Here is a 14,212-nt window from a genome sequence, read left to right as displayed (position 1 = left end):
TTGACTCAATTACTTTATTTCTCAACAGAATAGGCTGTGACAGTCTACTGGAGAGTAAGAAAAGCTTTACTGTTCACTGCTGTATCTGCAGCATCTACAACAATGCTTAACCCAGTCCAGATGTTTAATATTTGTTGAATAAATCCAGATCCTCCTGCTGAGTAAAAGGTTTAAGTCAATTAGTTCTTTGGAGACCCAGACTAGGTGATCCCTAAAGTTCCAGTCAATGGTAAAGTAGTAAAGTAGTCCTAATTTTGCCTCTAAATGCTCTGAAAAATAGGGGATGAAAACAGTGAGGTGTTTAGAACAGTATCAGTTGGTGGAGATTGTATATAGAGCTCAAAAGACATTAGTATTTGGGGTTGGGAGTGGAGGGGAGGGGAGATGAAGGGATTTAGTATAAATTGGCAGCTATAAAATAGTCCCTTGGGTATAAAGTATAGCATAGGGAATACAGTCAATAAATAATATTGATAAATAATAGATACGTATTGGGCCAGGTGGGTACTAGACTTACGGAAAGGGACTACTTCATATGAAAATGTCTAACCACTATACTGTACACCTTAAACTAATATAATATTGAATGTCAACTCTAATAGAAAAATTTTTTTAAATTAAAAATAGTATGTTACAAATTATGTGTGGTGTCATATCATAAAGACAAAGTTAAAAAGCCTCTTTTGGATGATGATAAATTATGTCTTTTTTTTGAACTCAGGACCTCAAAAGATGGTTTAAATGTCATTACCGTGATTGTATCAATAGTGCCTAGAACAATGTCTGGCTCATGGTAAGTGTTCAGTAAATACTGTTCGAATTAATTGGGTAATATTAACATTCAATTTCAACTCTAGAAGCCGTTGGGTCTTTACCCATCCTTAGAAAGCAATGGAGCTGTAACAGAAATCCCTTAAAAGGTCAGGACTAGTAACAGGGCTGAGCTAAGCTCATGGGTAGTACCAGACAGGCTTAAAAACACTGAAGGGAAAGAAAGGAGGACTCAAAATACAAGTGAGAAAAAAAAAAAAAACAAACAAACCAAAGTAAAAAAACAAGGGTAACAGGAAAGAGGTTTCTATAGCGGACGTTGGCATTTACCGCAGGTCAACCCTTGTCACCAGGCAGTCACCTCAGCTGAGATCCGGCTACCACCGAAGACCTTGGCTACGGCGCGCCACTTTTAAAACAATATCAATACTGACATGCCCAAGTTCATCCCAGTTCCTTAAAAAGAGAAACGATAAGCTCTTAATTCACAACCTATTCTCCATTCCATTCAAATAACGCAGCCAACAGGAAAATCCACCCTGAGCCAACGACCGGGCAGAGCTGTGACAACCTTGGAAGCAGGACTGCCCTGTAGAGGCGCCGTACAGCCCGACTGTTGGCCTCCGGAACCTCTGGAACCCTCAGCCCGGCAGGACAACCTTCCTTCCCAGTCTCCGCCCTTCCAGGTTGGTCCCAGCCCCCGCAGCCCGGGCGGCCTGGACCACACCCGCTTCCCTCCGGTCGCTTATCCGCCCCCGCCACAGTTCGCGGGAACGCTCTTCCTGGGGCGGGCGCGGGCTTAGGGCGCATGCGCACCCCAAAGGGCGCCTCCCTGCCCGGATCTCGCGAAGTTACGTTAGATTGGCCGCCGGTGACGGGTCTGGACGGGGGCGGGAGGGCTTCTGTGGTAGAAAGGGAGGTCCGCTCGGCCGGGCGCGCCGCCCCAGTGCTCTGTGGGATACTGGAAGTCTCCAGCGTCTCCTCCCGGTTCCCAGCCCTCCTCTGGCCCGCACTCATAGAAACAGGCACACACCCCCTGCCTCCCCTCTCTTCCCTCTCCGCCTCCCCCCTTCCCCCCTCGCGATAAGAAGACCCGGCGGCAGGAGAGGGGATGAAGATGGCGGACGCGAAGCAGAAGCGGAACGAGCAGCTGAAGCGCTGGATCGGCTCCGAGACCGACCTCGAGCCTCCCGTGGTGAAGCGCCAGAAGACCAAGGTGAAGTTTGACGATGGCGCCGTCTTCCTGGCTGCTTGTTCCAGCGGCGACACGGACGAGGTCCTCAAGCTGCTGCATCGCGGCGCGGACATCAATTACGCCAATGTGGACGGACTCACTGCCCTGCACCAGGTCTGTGCGCCCCGCCGCCTGCTCTCTGACCCTGCGGGTCCTCCTCGGCTTCCCGCCCGGGCCTCCTCTCGGATCTGGGCCTCCTGAGGCTGGGGGCGGCTTCCCGTTGAGGGAGGGAGGGGGAGAAGGGGTGGAGGGAGGGAGAACGCTCCGTTTGAGGCCCCCTTCAGACCAGTTGGTGGTGGAGTTGGGAACTGGCCGATTTCCGGGGCAGAGGGGAAAAGGGACTGTGGTCGGCTTGGGGCCCCAGGGCCATATGTGGACGTTTGTCTGGGATTTGGGGTCGAGACCGGGGTGATGTAGTGTGATTGTGCCTGGGCGGTCCCGGTGTCAGTGATATACTTGGAGGACGGGAGATGCTTCAAACGACCGACAAGGGGCATTAGGGACATTTGGGCAGTTGGACGTGTTTGGCTTATAAGGGCATTGGATTTGTTGTAGGACTTGATTACAAATGATGATAATGATGATGATAATAATGAAGAGCCGTAGCCTAGTCCTCTCAGCGAACGATTTCCTGTTTTCTCTTTTATTACTCTTGGTCACTGGGTAGGGGAAAATGGGGTGCAATTAGCTGATCTGCACCGGCTGAAAGGGAGGCGATGGGGTAAGGAAGCTTTTACAAGGGTTTGCCCACCGCCGGAATCGAACGTATTGAATGAAGAGTTTGCCGCAGTGTCAGAGATCCCTGAGCCCCAGGTCCTGGGGTATGCATTGGGGTTAGAAAGAGTAGAACAAACACTGGGCACGCTTTTCAAAGGCAGTTAGTTACCAGGCTCTGATTTTTCTTTTAGGGGTGGGATAAAAGAAAGCTGGTCACAAACTTTTCTCAAAATGGATGCTTTGTGCATGTTAAAGTTTTATAGTAGTCTGATTGGGATCTCTCAATGTTAGCCAAATAAGGAGAAACTATTGGCAATCCAGAGATAATGTTCCTTTGCCTTTAACAGGCCAAAAGCAACACAACCACGTAGAGTTGTGCATAAAAAGTAATTTTTAGTGATGGTAATAGGTAACAAGACAGACTCTTTCCATTTTCTTAGTGGGCAACTTGGAATTACTAGAAAACGACTTTACAGCAAAGTTTCCCCTTACATTGAAAAGAATCGTACAATATCTCAAAGTTGCCTTGATTATATGTAATAGTGTAACAAAAACTTGTTTGGGAGGTTAAGACTGTATTTTATGCCTATTACCTTGCTGTCTTTGTAAGAGAGGTGAGTGGTGGCATTTTTTTGTTTACTTTTTCCTGTTTAATGAATGACGATCACTTTAAGTTTTAATTGAATTCTCATATCAAACTTGGCTTATGGCCTTTGTTTATAAAGTTGACTGGATGGACTGAAATGACTGACAAATTGCAGGACAAATCTGGAAATCATAATGTGGCACCCAGTAAAAATATACCATGGCTTTTAGATCTTTTCTCTGTTTCATTGATTCAGAGTCTGTAATGTATATGAAGCTTTTAATTTGGCTGAGGTTTATTTAAAGGCATTGGGTAACTCTGAATTCTAACAACAGTGTTAAGAGTGAAAATATGTTTGGCATTAAAAATGGTATTGTAATTACATGAGGAATCTTTTCAAATTTCTTTTAAGTGTGATTTATACATTTTAATATGGAATTGATTCTGATAGTTATTGTGTGCCTGAGGTCAGGATACAAATGGATGAGGGTTTACATCAATATATTTTATTAAAATTGTCAAATAGAAATGTAAAACTATTACAATTATGGGGAAATCCAATTTGTGGAGGAAAATTTCTAATACTTAATATTATTTGAGAAAAAGCAAATACATGTTTGCAGAGAAAAAAACATGTATCAGGCTTCTTAAAGTTTTTTTTTTTAATTTCCTCTCAATTTGGACATGTTACAAGAATTACCAGACTTACCAGTGTCTTCCTGAATAACTGAATTCATTGGTTAGTTTGGCATTATATAGGTGTTGTCTTTATTGGGTATTTTATATTAGCTGACAAGTGCTTAAGCAGAAGTTTCCAAGTTTATACATAATTATTTGCATAACATTTTCTTTGTAATTTATCCACATAATCTTTAAATCAGTGAAGCCAGTGTCTTTAAAATTCAAGCACTGAAATTTTTATAATGTTTTCTCCACTCTCATGTCTCCTTTATTAACTCTTGTATTTTTTTCCCATTGTGATCATGAGCACAAGTAGTTTGCCTGGGTCAAATTCAGGACAACAGATAGTGAAAGGTGATAAATAAACTTTTAAAAAAGAATTGCAAGAAAATGTTAAGCTTTTAGGGAATCTCTTGAATGCTGCTTGGTTTAAATACTTAAATTATAAAACCTAAAATTGACCCACTGATTTGTTTCATAGTCCTTGAATAGTTTTTCTTATTTTTTATTTAGCCTCTTGAAAAATACTTAAAATGTTTTTACTAGATTAATTAAGTATTGGTTAGTCTTTTGGAATGTTCATGTACTTTTTTGCTTCTGATCAAGTATCCTAAATTTCACTGTCAGGAGAAAAGTATTAGGGACGTCACAACACACAAATACACTTCTTAATCTAGTATTATACTTCCATTTTTTAATATAAGCAGCTAATACTTTTTAAAGTTTTTTTATTGGTTAAATGTGCTCTCATTAGAAGTTACAAAAGTAATCAATTTTCAGCTAGTTATGCATGTAGGGAAAAAGGCAGTGTTTCTTGTTAAATTTTCTACCTTGGGCTGTAGACTGGCACCTTCCACCACTCCCACATAGCTAAAAAATCGTATGGAAATTATGCTATAACCATCTGATTTTCTAGAACTGAAGTAAAGAGTAGATCTTTGTTTCTACAATCTTCTCTGATTTTATAGCTCCCTGGTAGAGTTTTACACTTACGTGATCTTTATTTCAGTTTACTTTATAAGGACTCTAGGAGAATAATAATAGAGTTTTCTGTAGAATGTTTTACTGCTGATTCTAATACTGGTGGACATAAAATGCAGGGCTGAGATTTCTTCCACTAGTGTTTAGTTTAGCCTTTTGTTTTCTACCTTAAAATCTTACCTGCTTCCTCTGTGCCAGTGACTTCTAAGTCTATTTCCAGTTCTCATGTTTCTGCAGACCTCTAATCCCTCATTTCCATTTTTATACTAATGATGAAGTATTGATTTAAAATGAGATATTTATTATTCAAATATATTGTGATTTTATGTTTAAAAATATACCTTTAAGCCCTAGCTGTTGTGGCTCAGTGGATTGAGCGCCAGCCTGGAAACTAAAAGGTCCCCCGTTTGATTCCCAGTCAGGGCACATTTCTGGGTTGCGGGCCAGATCCTCAGTAGGGGCCATGTGAGAGGCAACCACACATTGATGTTTCTTTCCTTCTCTTTCTCCCTCCCTTCCCCTCTGCTAAATAAACAAACAAACAAACAAATAAATAAGCAAGCAAGCCATGGGAGAGTCAACCGCACATTGATGTTTCTTCTTTCTCCCTCTCTTCCCCTCTGCTAAATCAATCAATCAGTCAGTCAATCAGCCAGCCAGCCTTTAAGTTGTAATATAGTAAGTAGAGGTCCATCTTTTTTGCTGTACAATAGCAACTACTGTACTGTATTTATATTTACCTTAGTCGTTTCTTCAAAGGACCTTATTCAAACATGGATACATGGATTTTCATAATTATAATTCAATTTACAACCTACCTTTGTCACTTCAACCTGAAATGAAACTTATTTTCAGCAAGTCCACTCTTCTCATTCATGCCTCTGTTTCTGTTAATGATATTGTTAATCTCTAGATCATTTACATTTTAATTGTTTCCTCATCCCCTTATTTACATATATTCAATGAGTCTTCGTCACACTTGCCTTTGCATCAGTTCTTTTCTTTGCCACCCTCACTATCAACTCAGTTCATACCTTTATTATTTTCATCCCTAGAGTATAGTAATATCTAATTGCTTTCCCCACCTCTTCTCTCCCTGGTCCAATCCAGCATTCATATTTCCAGCATTCATATTACTATCTGATTAATCTTCATATATATATATTTAGTTCAGTAATTTCCATTTGAATCTTCTTAGTTATTTTTTTATGTATTGATTTCAGAATGAGAGAGGAAGGAAGAGAGAGAGAGAGACAGACAGACAGACAGACAGACAGACACCGACTGACAGACAGACGTGTATTTGTTGTTCCACTTGTTTATGCATTCATTCATTGGCTGATTCTTGCATGTACCCTGACTGGGGATCTGACCTGCGGCCTTGATATGTTGGGTCAGTGCTCTAAGCAACTGAGCTACCTGCTTAGGGCCCTGATTAATCTTTTTTTTTTTTTTTAAGAATTTTTTTTTTTTTTTTTTTTTTTTGAGAGAGGGGAAGGAAGGGAGAGAAACATCGATAGGTTGACTCTTGCATGCCCCCAACTGGGGATGTGGCCCACAACCCAGGCATGTGCCCTGACAAGAATCGAACCGGTGACCTTTTGGTTTGTGAGAAAATGCTCAACCATCTGAGCCACACCAGTCAGGGCAGCCCTGATTAATCTTTTAACAATACCACTTTGTGTCACTCCTCTCCTTAAATTCACATTTTATTATTTACCTTATACCTGATACATCTCCATTGTGTTACATCTTTTACTTTTTTATTTCCATGCCTATGGAATAATCATGCTTTTTCTGCCATTAGCATGTCCTCCTCCTCCTCCTTTGCCAAAGTCCTCGTCATTATTCAGTGTTCAACTTAATTGTCAGCCAGAGGGATCTTTCTGTCTTTTGAATTCATGTAATACTATGGCACTGGAGAGACACTCCTCCGGGGTGCTCACTACACCTTACATTTTGCCTCTCTGTTGCTATTAAAGTACTGAATAGTATTTGTAAGTTTGTCTTTCCTGGATGACTCTACAGACCCAGTCTTCCACATCTTGTATTTCCAGAGCCTGACACATAGTAGGTGTTCACGAAAGATTTATTAAAGTGGTGGGGCAGGGGAAAGAGGTGGCAGGAAAATAGAGACAAATGTATTTGAACATTTAAAAAAATCATAAAAAAATTTATTGAATTGTATACTTTGCCTTGCATCATAGATAATAGTTATTTCTATGTTATGAGATAAATCTTTAAAACCTTCACACCCAGATACTTAGAGCATTTTTCTTGTACATAATGGAACTTGAATGTTTATAAGGAAATGAAAAACTTTGTTGTGGAACTTTTGTTCAGATTTTTTTATTATCTTGAGATTGAAAAATTCTTAACATTAACCTCCTTCCTATTAAAAAAATCCTAAACCTGTTTAAATCTTGTTTAAGTGATAGAAAAATATTCAGCTGAGTCATTGATTTGCTGCCTTCTCTATAAGGATCTGAATTAGGCCCTATAGAGGAATACAAAGTAGAATTAGAGCCATGTTGAATGCGATTATAATTTTAAAATTACAAAAGTTATACTTTTCAATACAAACTGGAAGAAAAGTTTAGTATTAAATCCTTTTGCACTTAAAAATACAAATTTTATCAATTTCTAAGGGAGCCATTTGAAGCTTTTGTGTAAAAATACGTGGTTCCTGTCTTGTCAGTAAAAGGAATACTTTTGTGCAGTCTTTTCTGAAGTGCTTCATCTTTTCAGCCAATCCATTTTCACTGAATTGCAATCTGAAATGTAACTCTCTTTTTAAAAGTATTCTAATAGGTCCACTTAAAGTGTTTTCCAGCCAGAAGGAAAAGAGACTAGACAGCTGATTTTGAGTCTCTTCTTAGGCAGTGGTGTAATTAGTATACATGAGACATCTATTTAAAACCGAATATAGAGTTTAGAATTGTTTACCCTTTTTTTGTTTTTTTGGTGAGGGATGTTAATTTAAGATCTTGGAAGAATTTATTGGATCACTTATAAATAATGTTTAAAAATCTGTGATTAAAAGAATGTGCAGTTTAAATTATTTTCTCTACGTAATTTTCTTGTTAGAAAGCTTTAAGAAATTGGCTCTTAAAATTTTTTATTGAAATCATCCTAAATCCATTTTTTAAAAAACCCCATCTAAACAAGCTAACAAAATATGTAACTCCATACTGGCCCCTCACTTCCTGCAAATAATTGGACAGCACTAGCCATATATGGGGTTGTGCTGGTAGGGCATCAGTGCCCACACTCTTGCTGTTATATTGCCTTCTCTGCAGTTGCTGCCTTTGTGCTTCCTGGCAACACTTTTGTGGTCTGACTTTGAAGTGTCACAACCAGGACTGTCTTTCACACGCTTCAGCTACAGTGTGATTGCAAGCTGTGACTGAGCATTTTCTAGTATAGCCAGGTAGAAGCACTAGGTGCAATAGAGAAATTTTTTTTCATCATGCATTTGTTACCATATTTTACAAAATATTGTTCATAAGATGAGTACTTGTGCTTTTAAAAAAAATTAGTTAGATGATTTCTTCTTTTTTCTTTTAGTGATTCTAGAAAGGGGAAGGGAGAAAGGGAGCCAAGTGTCGACTGGTTACCTCCTGCACACACCCTGACTGGGGACCAAACCAAAAGCCAGGCATGTGTTCTGACCAGGAATTGAACCTGCAGGACGTTCCCCAACTAACTGAACCATACCAGCCAGGGCTAATTAGATGATTTTTTATATATAACTATTTAGGAAGGGGATATAAAACATTGTTTTTCTTCTGGTTGTAACATGTTAGCTTTTTGACACTTCCCGAAAAAGTTGCTATTTTCATTGCGTCTCTGCCTGCAAAAAAAAATCGCCGTTTTTACCCAACTTTCTTTAGAAAGTTTGTGAGGTTCAACAGTTATGTTGAAAAGATAAAGTATTGGCATTTTCATACACATCTTTGAAAAGTTGAAAAGTTCCAACAGTCATTTTGTGTTTATTCTAAGTTGAGTTTAAATATGTACTAGTCATGACTTATCACAGTGTTTTACTGAGGAATAGATTTGGCTGGTGAGCACTTGCTGAGGATTTGTTATATGTGAAACACTATGGTAGATGCATTTGCAACCAATATCTCATTTAATTCTCAGAGTGCCCCCTTTCTCTTGATCAGCGTTACTAAAATAATAAATAGCAGAGCTGGGTTCAACTCAAGACTATCTGGTTCCAAAAGCCCAAACTTCACACTATGCTATAGATGTCATCTTTTAAGCCTGAAGAAGAAAGTACATATTATATTCTTAAATCTTCCAGCCATTATGGTTGATGTTTGGTACTTGAAGGTTTGCCCATTAGCAGAAAATAAAACAAAACACACACGTATATGTAATTTTTTCATCTATTTTTGTTTTAGCTTACCAACACTTTTAAGAACTTTCTATGATAAGTGAAATACAGTAATACTGTATCTAAATTAATCTCAGAATTTGTTCTAAATTTTAAAGACTGCCAATATTGTGTTTAACTAGCCATTATATGCAGAATATTTGTCCAGGTGCTTTGGGAAGTTTCAAGAGAAGTAACAGTAGCAAGAAGAACTATTTTTATTTTTTAGGACATAGAGTTTAATCTTTATCTTCATTTTCCTTTATCATAATAACAATTTATGTTATTGGTTTAAGTGTTTTTATATATTCACTTAGAGTAAATGCTTTATACACACTCTTAACTCTTAATGATGAGATAAATTTTAGGTAAATTCATATCACTGATAGTAAAAAAAAGAGAGAGAGAAAAATAACCTCCAGTGTCACTACCATTTAGCTAAATCTCCTGTACTTTACCTTATGTGCAGTGATTATTGGTATTTATACCTAGAACTTGAGACATTACATGACATGCTAATAAAGTTACTTGAATTAACTCCTGAATTAGTAAAACAAATTTTTTATATTAATTATGTTCGATTTTAATTGGAAGCCTTTTTTAGTAGGAATATCCAAGTATAAGACTATTCCATTCCTTAAATCATTTTGCAAACTTTTAGCCAAATTATATTTCAGATTTTAACTTGGAAAAGGCAGTAGAATTTTTTTCTTTATATCTGATAAGTGAGAGTACCATTTTAAATATGATTTGCTTTTGTCATTGATTCCCAGAATTTTGCATTTCATGGACCAATAATGTGTTTTAAAATTTTTTGACTAAGAGAGCTTAATTTTCATTTTACCATGTATAGGGATTAAAAAAAAAAACCTGCTCATCTGCTATCCTCATCCTTTCATAAAGAGAAAGAATATTTTAACGACAACGATAGGATATAGGGTATGAATATGTTCAAATAGAGGACAGTGGGCTACATATATCAATCTTGTGATATTGACAACAGATGTTCTTGATGCTCTTTTATGCAAGTAGAGAGAATAATTGAGGGTGAACAGATTCCATAGCTTTATTCCTTATGTCCTCCTTTTAGGTAGGATATGATAGAGTACAGGTGCTGTGTCAGGCCACCTCATCAGGGTGCAGACATTTTGGCCCCTGATCACCCAATAATGAGTAAAAAAGAATTTGTCTGAACAGATTCAGAGATTGGTGAAAGCTTTCTTTAGGAACCACTGGTTTCATACATATATTTCCATATGCCTTTGCACATTTAATCTTCCTCTGGAATGTACTTCCTGGCTTAATTGTATTAGGGCAAAGCTCAAAGCACAAAATGTGGACTTGCTTGACCATTGGGGCACACAATGATTTTCTAACTTACTGTTTAAACCCTAAGTTTGACATTTATACACTATCTGCTATCGTTAGTATATCTTATCTCCTGACAAAACAGTGAAGTCCTTCAAATAGGGGCTTTGGTTCATTTTTCTTTAAATTCCTTTGATAACTGCATTTTTTTAAAGCAGGTGCACAGTAGACGTTTGTTGATTATAAAAATTGAACACAATGTAGACTAATCTTGTGAAGAGCTGAGTTAATACTGTGTACAACAAAATAATGACAGTTTGTGTGGGTAAATATAACAGCTAACAAACATAAATAATATTTTAATAAAAATATATACCAGTAATTTCCTTTTAGAATACTTACAATGCAAAGATAATACCTCTTCGTACAATCAAAATTTGGAAAGACTTTAAATTTATTTTTGAAATGGAATATATTCCTGATTACCAGTACAAGTACAATTTTGCTCAATTTATGTAACATTTTAAAACTAATTTCTTTAAACAAATCATTGGGTGTTTAGAAAAGGAATCCTTAGAATACCGGCTTTAGAAACTAATTCATATTTTCTAAATATTTTCATCATACTTTTATTCTAAATAACACTTTCACTATGGATCTCTGAAAACGTTAGTATTTTCTGACCTTATTAGTTGTTTTGGTTGTTTATCTTTTCATTGTTGGGCTGACTAACCATAAAAAGACAAATTTGAGCTCTGTGTTAATGTCCGAAGTGTGCTTGCTTGACATGAATGTTCTTTCATGGGTGGAGACATTCCACATTGTCATGTGTCATATAGGCATTTCTGAAATGACATTCAGTAGAAACCATGGAAAGAAATGAAGGCATTCCTCAGCTGTCACCTTTTTAGTAATCTATTTAAATGGTTACGTGCATTGAGTGAGATATTCTGTAGGAAGAGCTTCACAGAATAAAAAACCATTACTGTAACTTGATTATCAACTCATACTTGAGATAAAATTATATATTTTTTTGTTCAACATGTTCTTTAACAGGAAAAAAATCATAAGGCTGTAGATATTTGTATCATTTTATTGAATACTTGTATAGGGCAAGGAGAAAGTTTATAAGATGAGAATTGGTTCCCTCTTAGAAGTTAAACATGTGGGAAAGTATATTTTCCTGAGTTAACTACTAAAACACACAAACACCCCCCAATTATCTTTGCTTTTTATTAAACATACTAAAGTTTATACATTTTATTTGCCTTCAAAATTATTTTAGATGGTTATAAGCTTATTTCAGTAGTTATCCTTTTGCTTGAAATATTTCTGGAAGTCTTCTATTCAAGCTTCAGCTTTAGAACATTCTTTTGAATATTTTCAGTGCTGAGGTGTCTTTTGTTTGTTTTGTTTTAAAATTCTTTCAGGAGAGTTTTTTAATATTGAACATGATAGTCATTTGGAGACCAGTCTGGTGGATAGGTAGATCATGGTTAATAAATACTGTCCATGATGAGATATTTTCTAAAAAGCTTGTTCCTAATTGGAGCATGACCATAAAAAAGGCCATCTTGGAATTTAGTTAACTCTTTTCACAGTGTTGGGCTTGAGTATTGTTTAGAGTTTTTTTTTATGATTAACCTACGGTGCTCTTTTGTTTTCTAGATTTTGCATGAAACAGCTCAAGGTTATAGCTTGTGATTTGAACGTAGTCTTTTTGGGTTGATGTTTGTGTTTTCCACAAAAGAGTTCAATGTTGCTTTTGCCAGATCATTACACTGTATTAATAGCTGTTGTTTTCTCAGAGATATGTTCATTTTTACAGTTTTTCTTAAGAAGATTAGAACAGATTGCTTGTTCAGCAATTTCCATATCCTTTCCAAGTACATGGAATAATCTGCATAAAAACTTTGCCCCGTATTCAGGATATTTTTTTCTTTCGAAATATCTGTTGCTATTTAACTACTCTAATCATAATTTTTTACAGTAAAATATCTTTAAATTTCTGATCTCAGTGTTTCCATGTATCTTAGGTTGTACTTGAAAATGCCCTACGTTATTATTAAGCCTTCAATGCCTTTTACTCTTTTACCTTTCCTGTCTTTAATTTATTTTTAAACATGGCTTATTTTCAGGTTCATTTACTGTTTCATGTGTATTTTAACTCAGAATTAAAAAAAAAATAATTATTTAAGTAATTAAAGCATCAAAGAGAAATATAAAAAAAGAAATTAAATGCTATCCAAATTTTTAGGCCTGGAGGTAGCCCCATTCAGACTTTGGTGAACTTATCCATCTCTATCTAATAAAATTTTCTATAATTATACTTAATTTTCTGGTTTATAAACTGCTTTTTATATTATACGTTTATAGAAATATTTCTGTTTTTGAATATTGATTCTTCTGTGTATATGTGTGTGAGTACACATGAACATCCCAAAGTTTATTTTTTTACTGATGATGAGTATTTAGTATATTTTCAATTTTTCTTTATATGATGGATATTATACTACATCTTTGCTCACTTATGACATTTATTGCTAGGATTCTTAAAAGTTTTGCCTGCAGTTTTGTGTTTTGCTCAAAATAACATGCTGTTTTAATGTTTGTTTATGCAAAATACATTTTCAGTAAAGTCTAATATATCTACTGTGGAAGACTAACCTTAAAGGTAGTCGTGCTGACACATATCTGATATGTTTATGAAGTGATGACGTCATCTTTCGAGTCACCCATGGGAAAATTTGTTCTATTATTTTGTTAGTCTGTATATATAAATTAAAATTTGTGTTGTATAAGTTGTAATGTATTAGAAGTGTTTGTATTTTACAGGTATATGATGGTATCATTTATTAAAATTAGTTATTAATTCATTCATGGAACAAATAGATAAATCATTGTTTACAGTGTGCCTGGCATTGTACTAGTCTCGAAAAATAGTGGTCCGGGCCTGTGTGTGGTATACAATCTAGTGGAAATGGCAGTGTGAACAAATAATAAAAATTTTAGTAAATGTAGAATAGAGATATAGGGTGAGATGAAAGTTTTATATTAGGAGGATTTAACCTAGAATGTCAGAAAAGACATTCCCTGAGAAAGTTATGTTTAAGTTATAGGTAATTTAACAAATATCTTGAGCCCTGCTCCGTTTGTCCCCCCAATGCCTCTGTTCAGTTTCTTTTTTTGATCTGTTTCTTTCTTAAAGAAGATTGTTTCAAGGTTGTTACATGTCTGTTTTTTCTTTTCCATATCATTCATTCGTATAGTTTCATCTGTTTTTTTTAATGTGACCTATTCTCTTTTTTTTATAATCTGCATCTTATTTTTTATATCACTGATTCTTCCTTTTACTAAACTAAAATCTTAGGGTTATTTTCTGTTTTCTCCTTCATTTCTTCCATATAGTCAATAACTCTTTTAAGTGCAAAGCAGAAGAAATACTCCCAAATTTATACTAGCTTTTAGATATTTACTTTTTAAAATTTTTATTTTTATTGAATTTATTGAGGTTATATTGGTTAATAAGATTATGGGTTTCAGGTGTACAATT

The 14,212-nt window shown here is 36.2% G+C and overlaps 1 protein-coding gene across 7 annotated transcripts in view; it reads left to right on the top strand.

Moving 5' to 3' along the window:
- Positions 1–1,635: 1,635 nt before the first annotated feature.
- PPP1R12A (protein phosphatase 1 regulatory subunit 12A) overlaps positions 1,636–14,212 on the top strand; it is a 136,222-nt gene continuing 123,645 nt past the window's right edge. For all 7 annotated transcript variants that reach the window (XM_054580155.1, XM_054580153.1, XM_054580151.1 and 4 more), the window contains exon 1: positions 1,636–2,119. In XM_054580155.1, coding sequence (XP_054436130.1) covers positions 1,883–2,119 — 237 coding nt within the window. In that variant the 5' untranslated portion in view covers positions 1,636–1,882. The remainder of the gene's footprint in view (positions 2,120–14,212) is intronic.

Source organism: Pteronotus mesoamericanus, unplaced genomic scaffold (genome assembly GCF_021234165.1).
Source record: "Pteronotus mesoamericanus isolate MK-2021 breed Mesoamerican mustached bat unplaced genomic scaffold, CSHL_Meso_final contig_56, whole genome shotgun sequence".
Lineage (NCBI taxonomy): Eukaryota > Metazoa > Chordata > Mammalia > Chiroptera > Mormoopidae > Pteronotus > Pteronotus mesoamericanus.
This window is presented reverse-complemented; position numbering and strand designations above follow the sequence as displayed.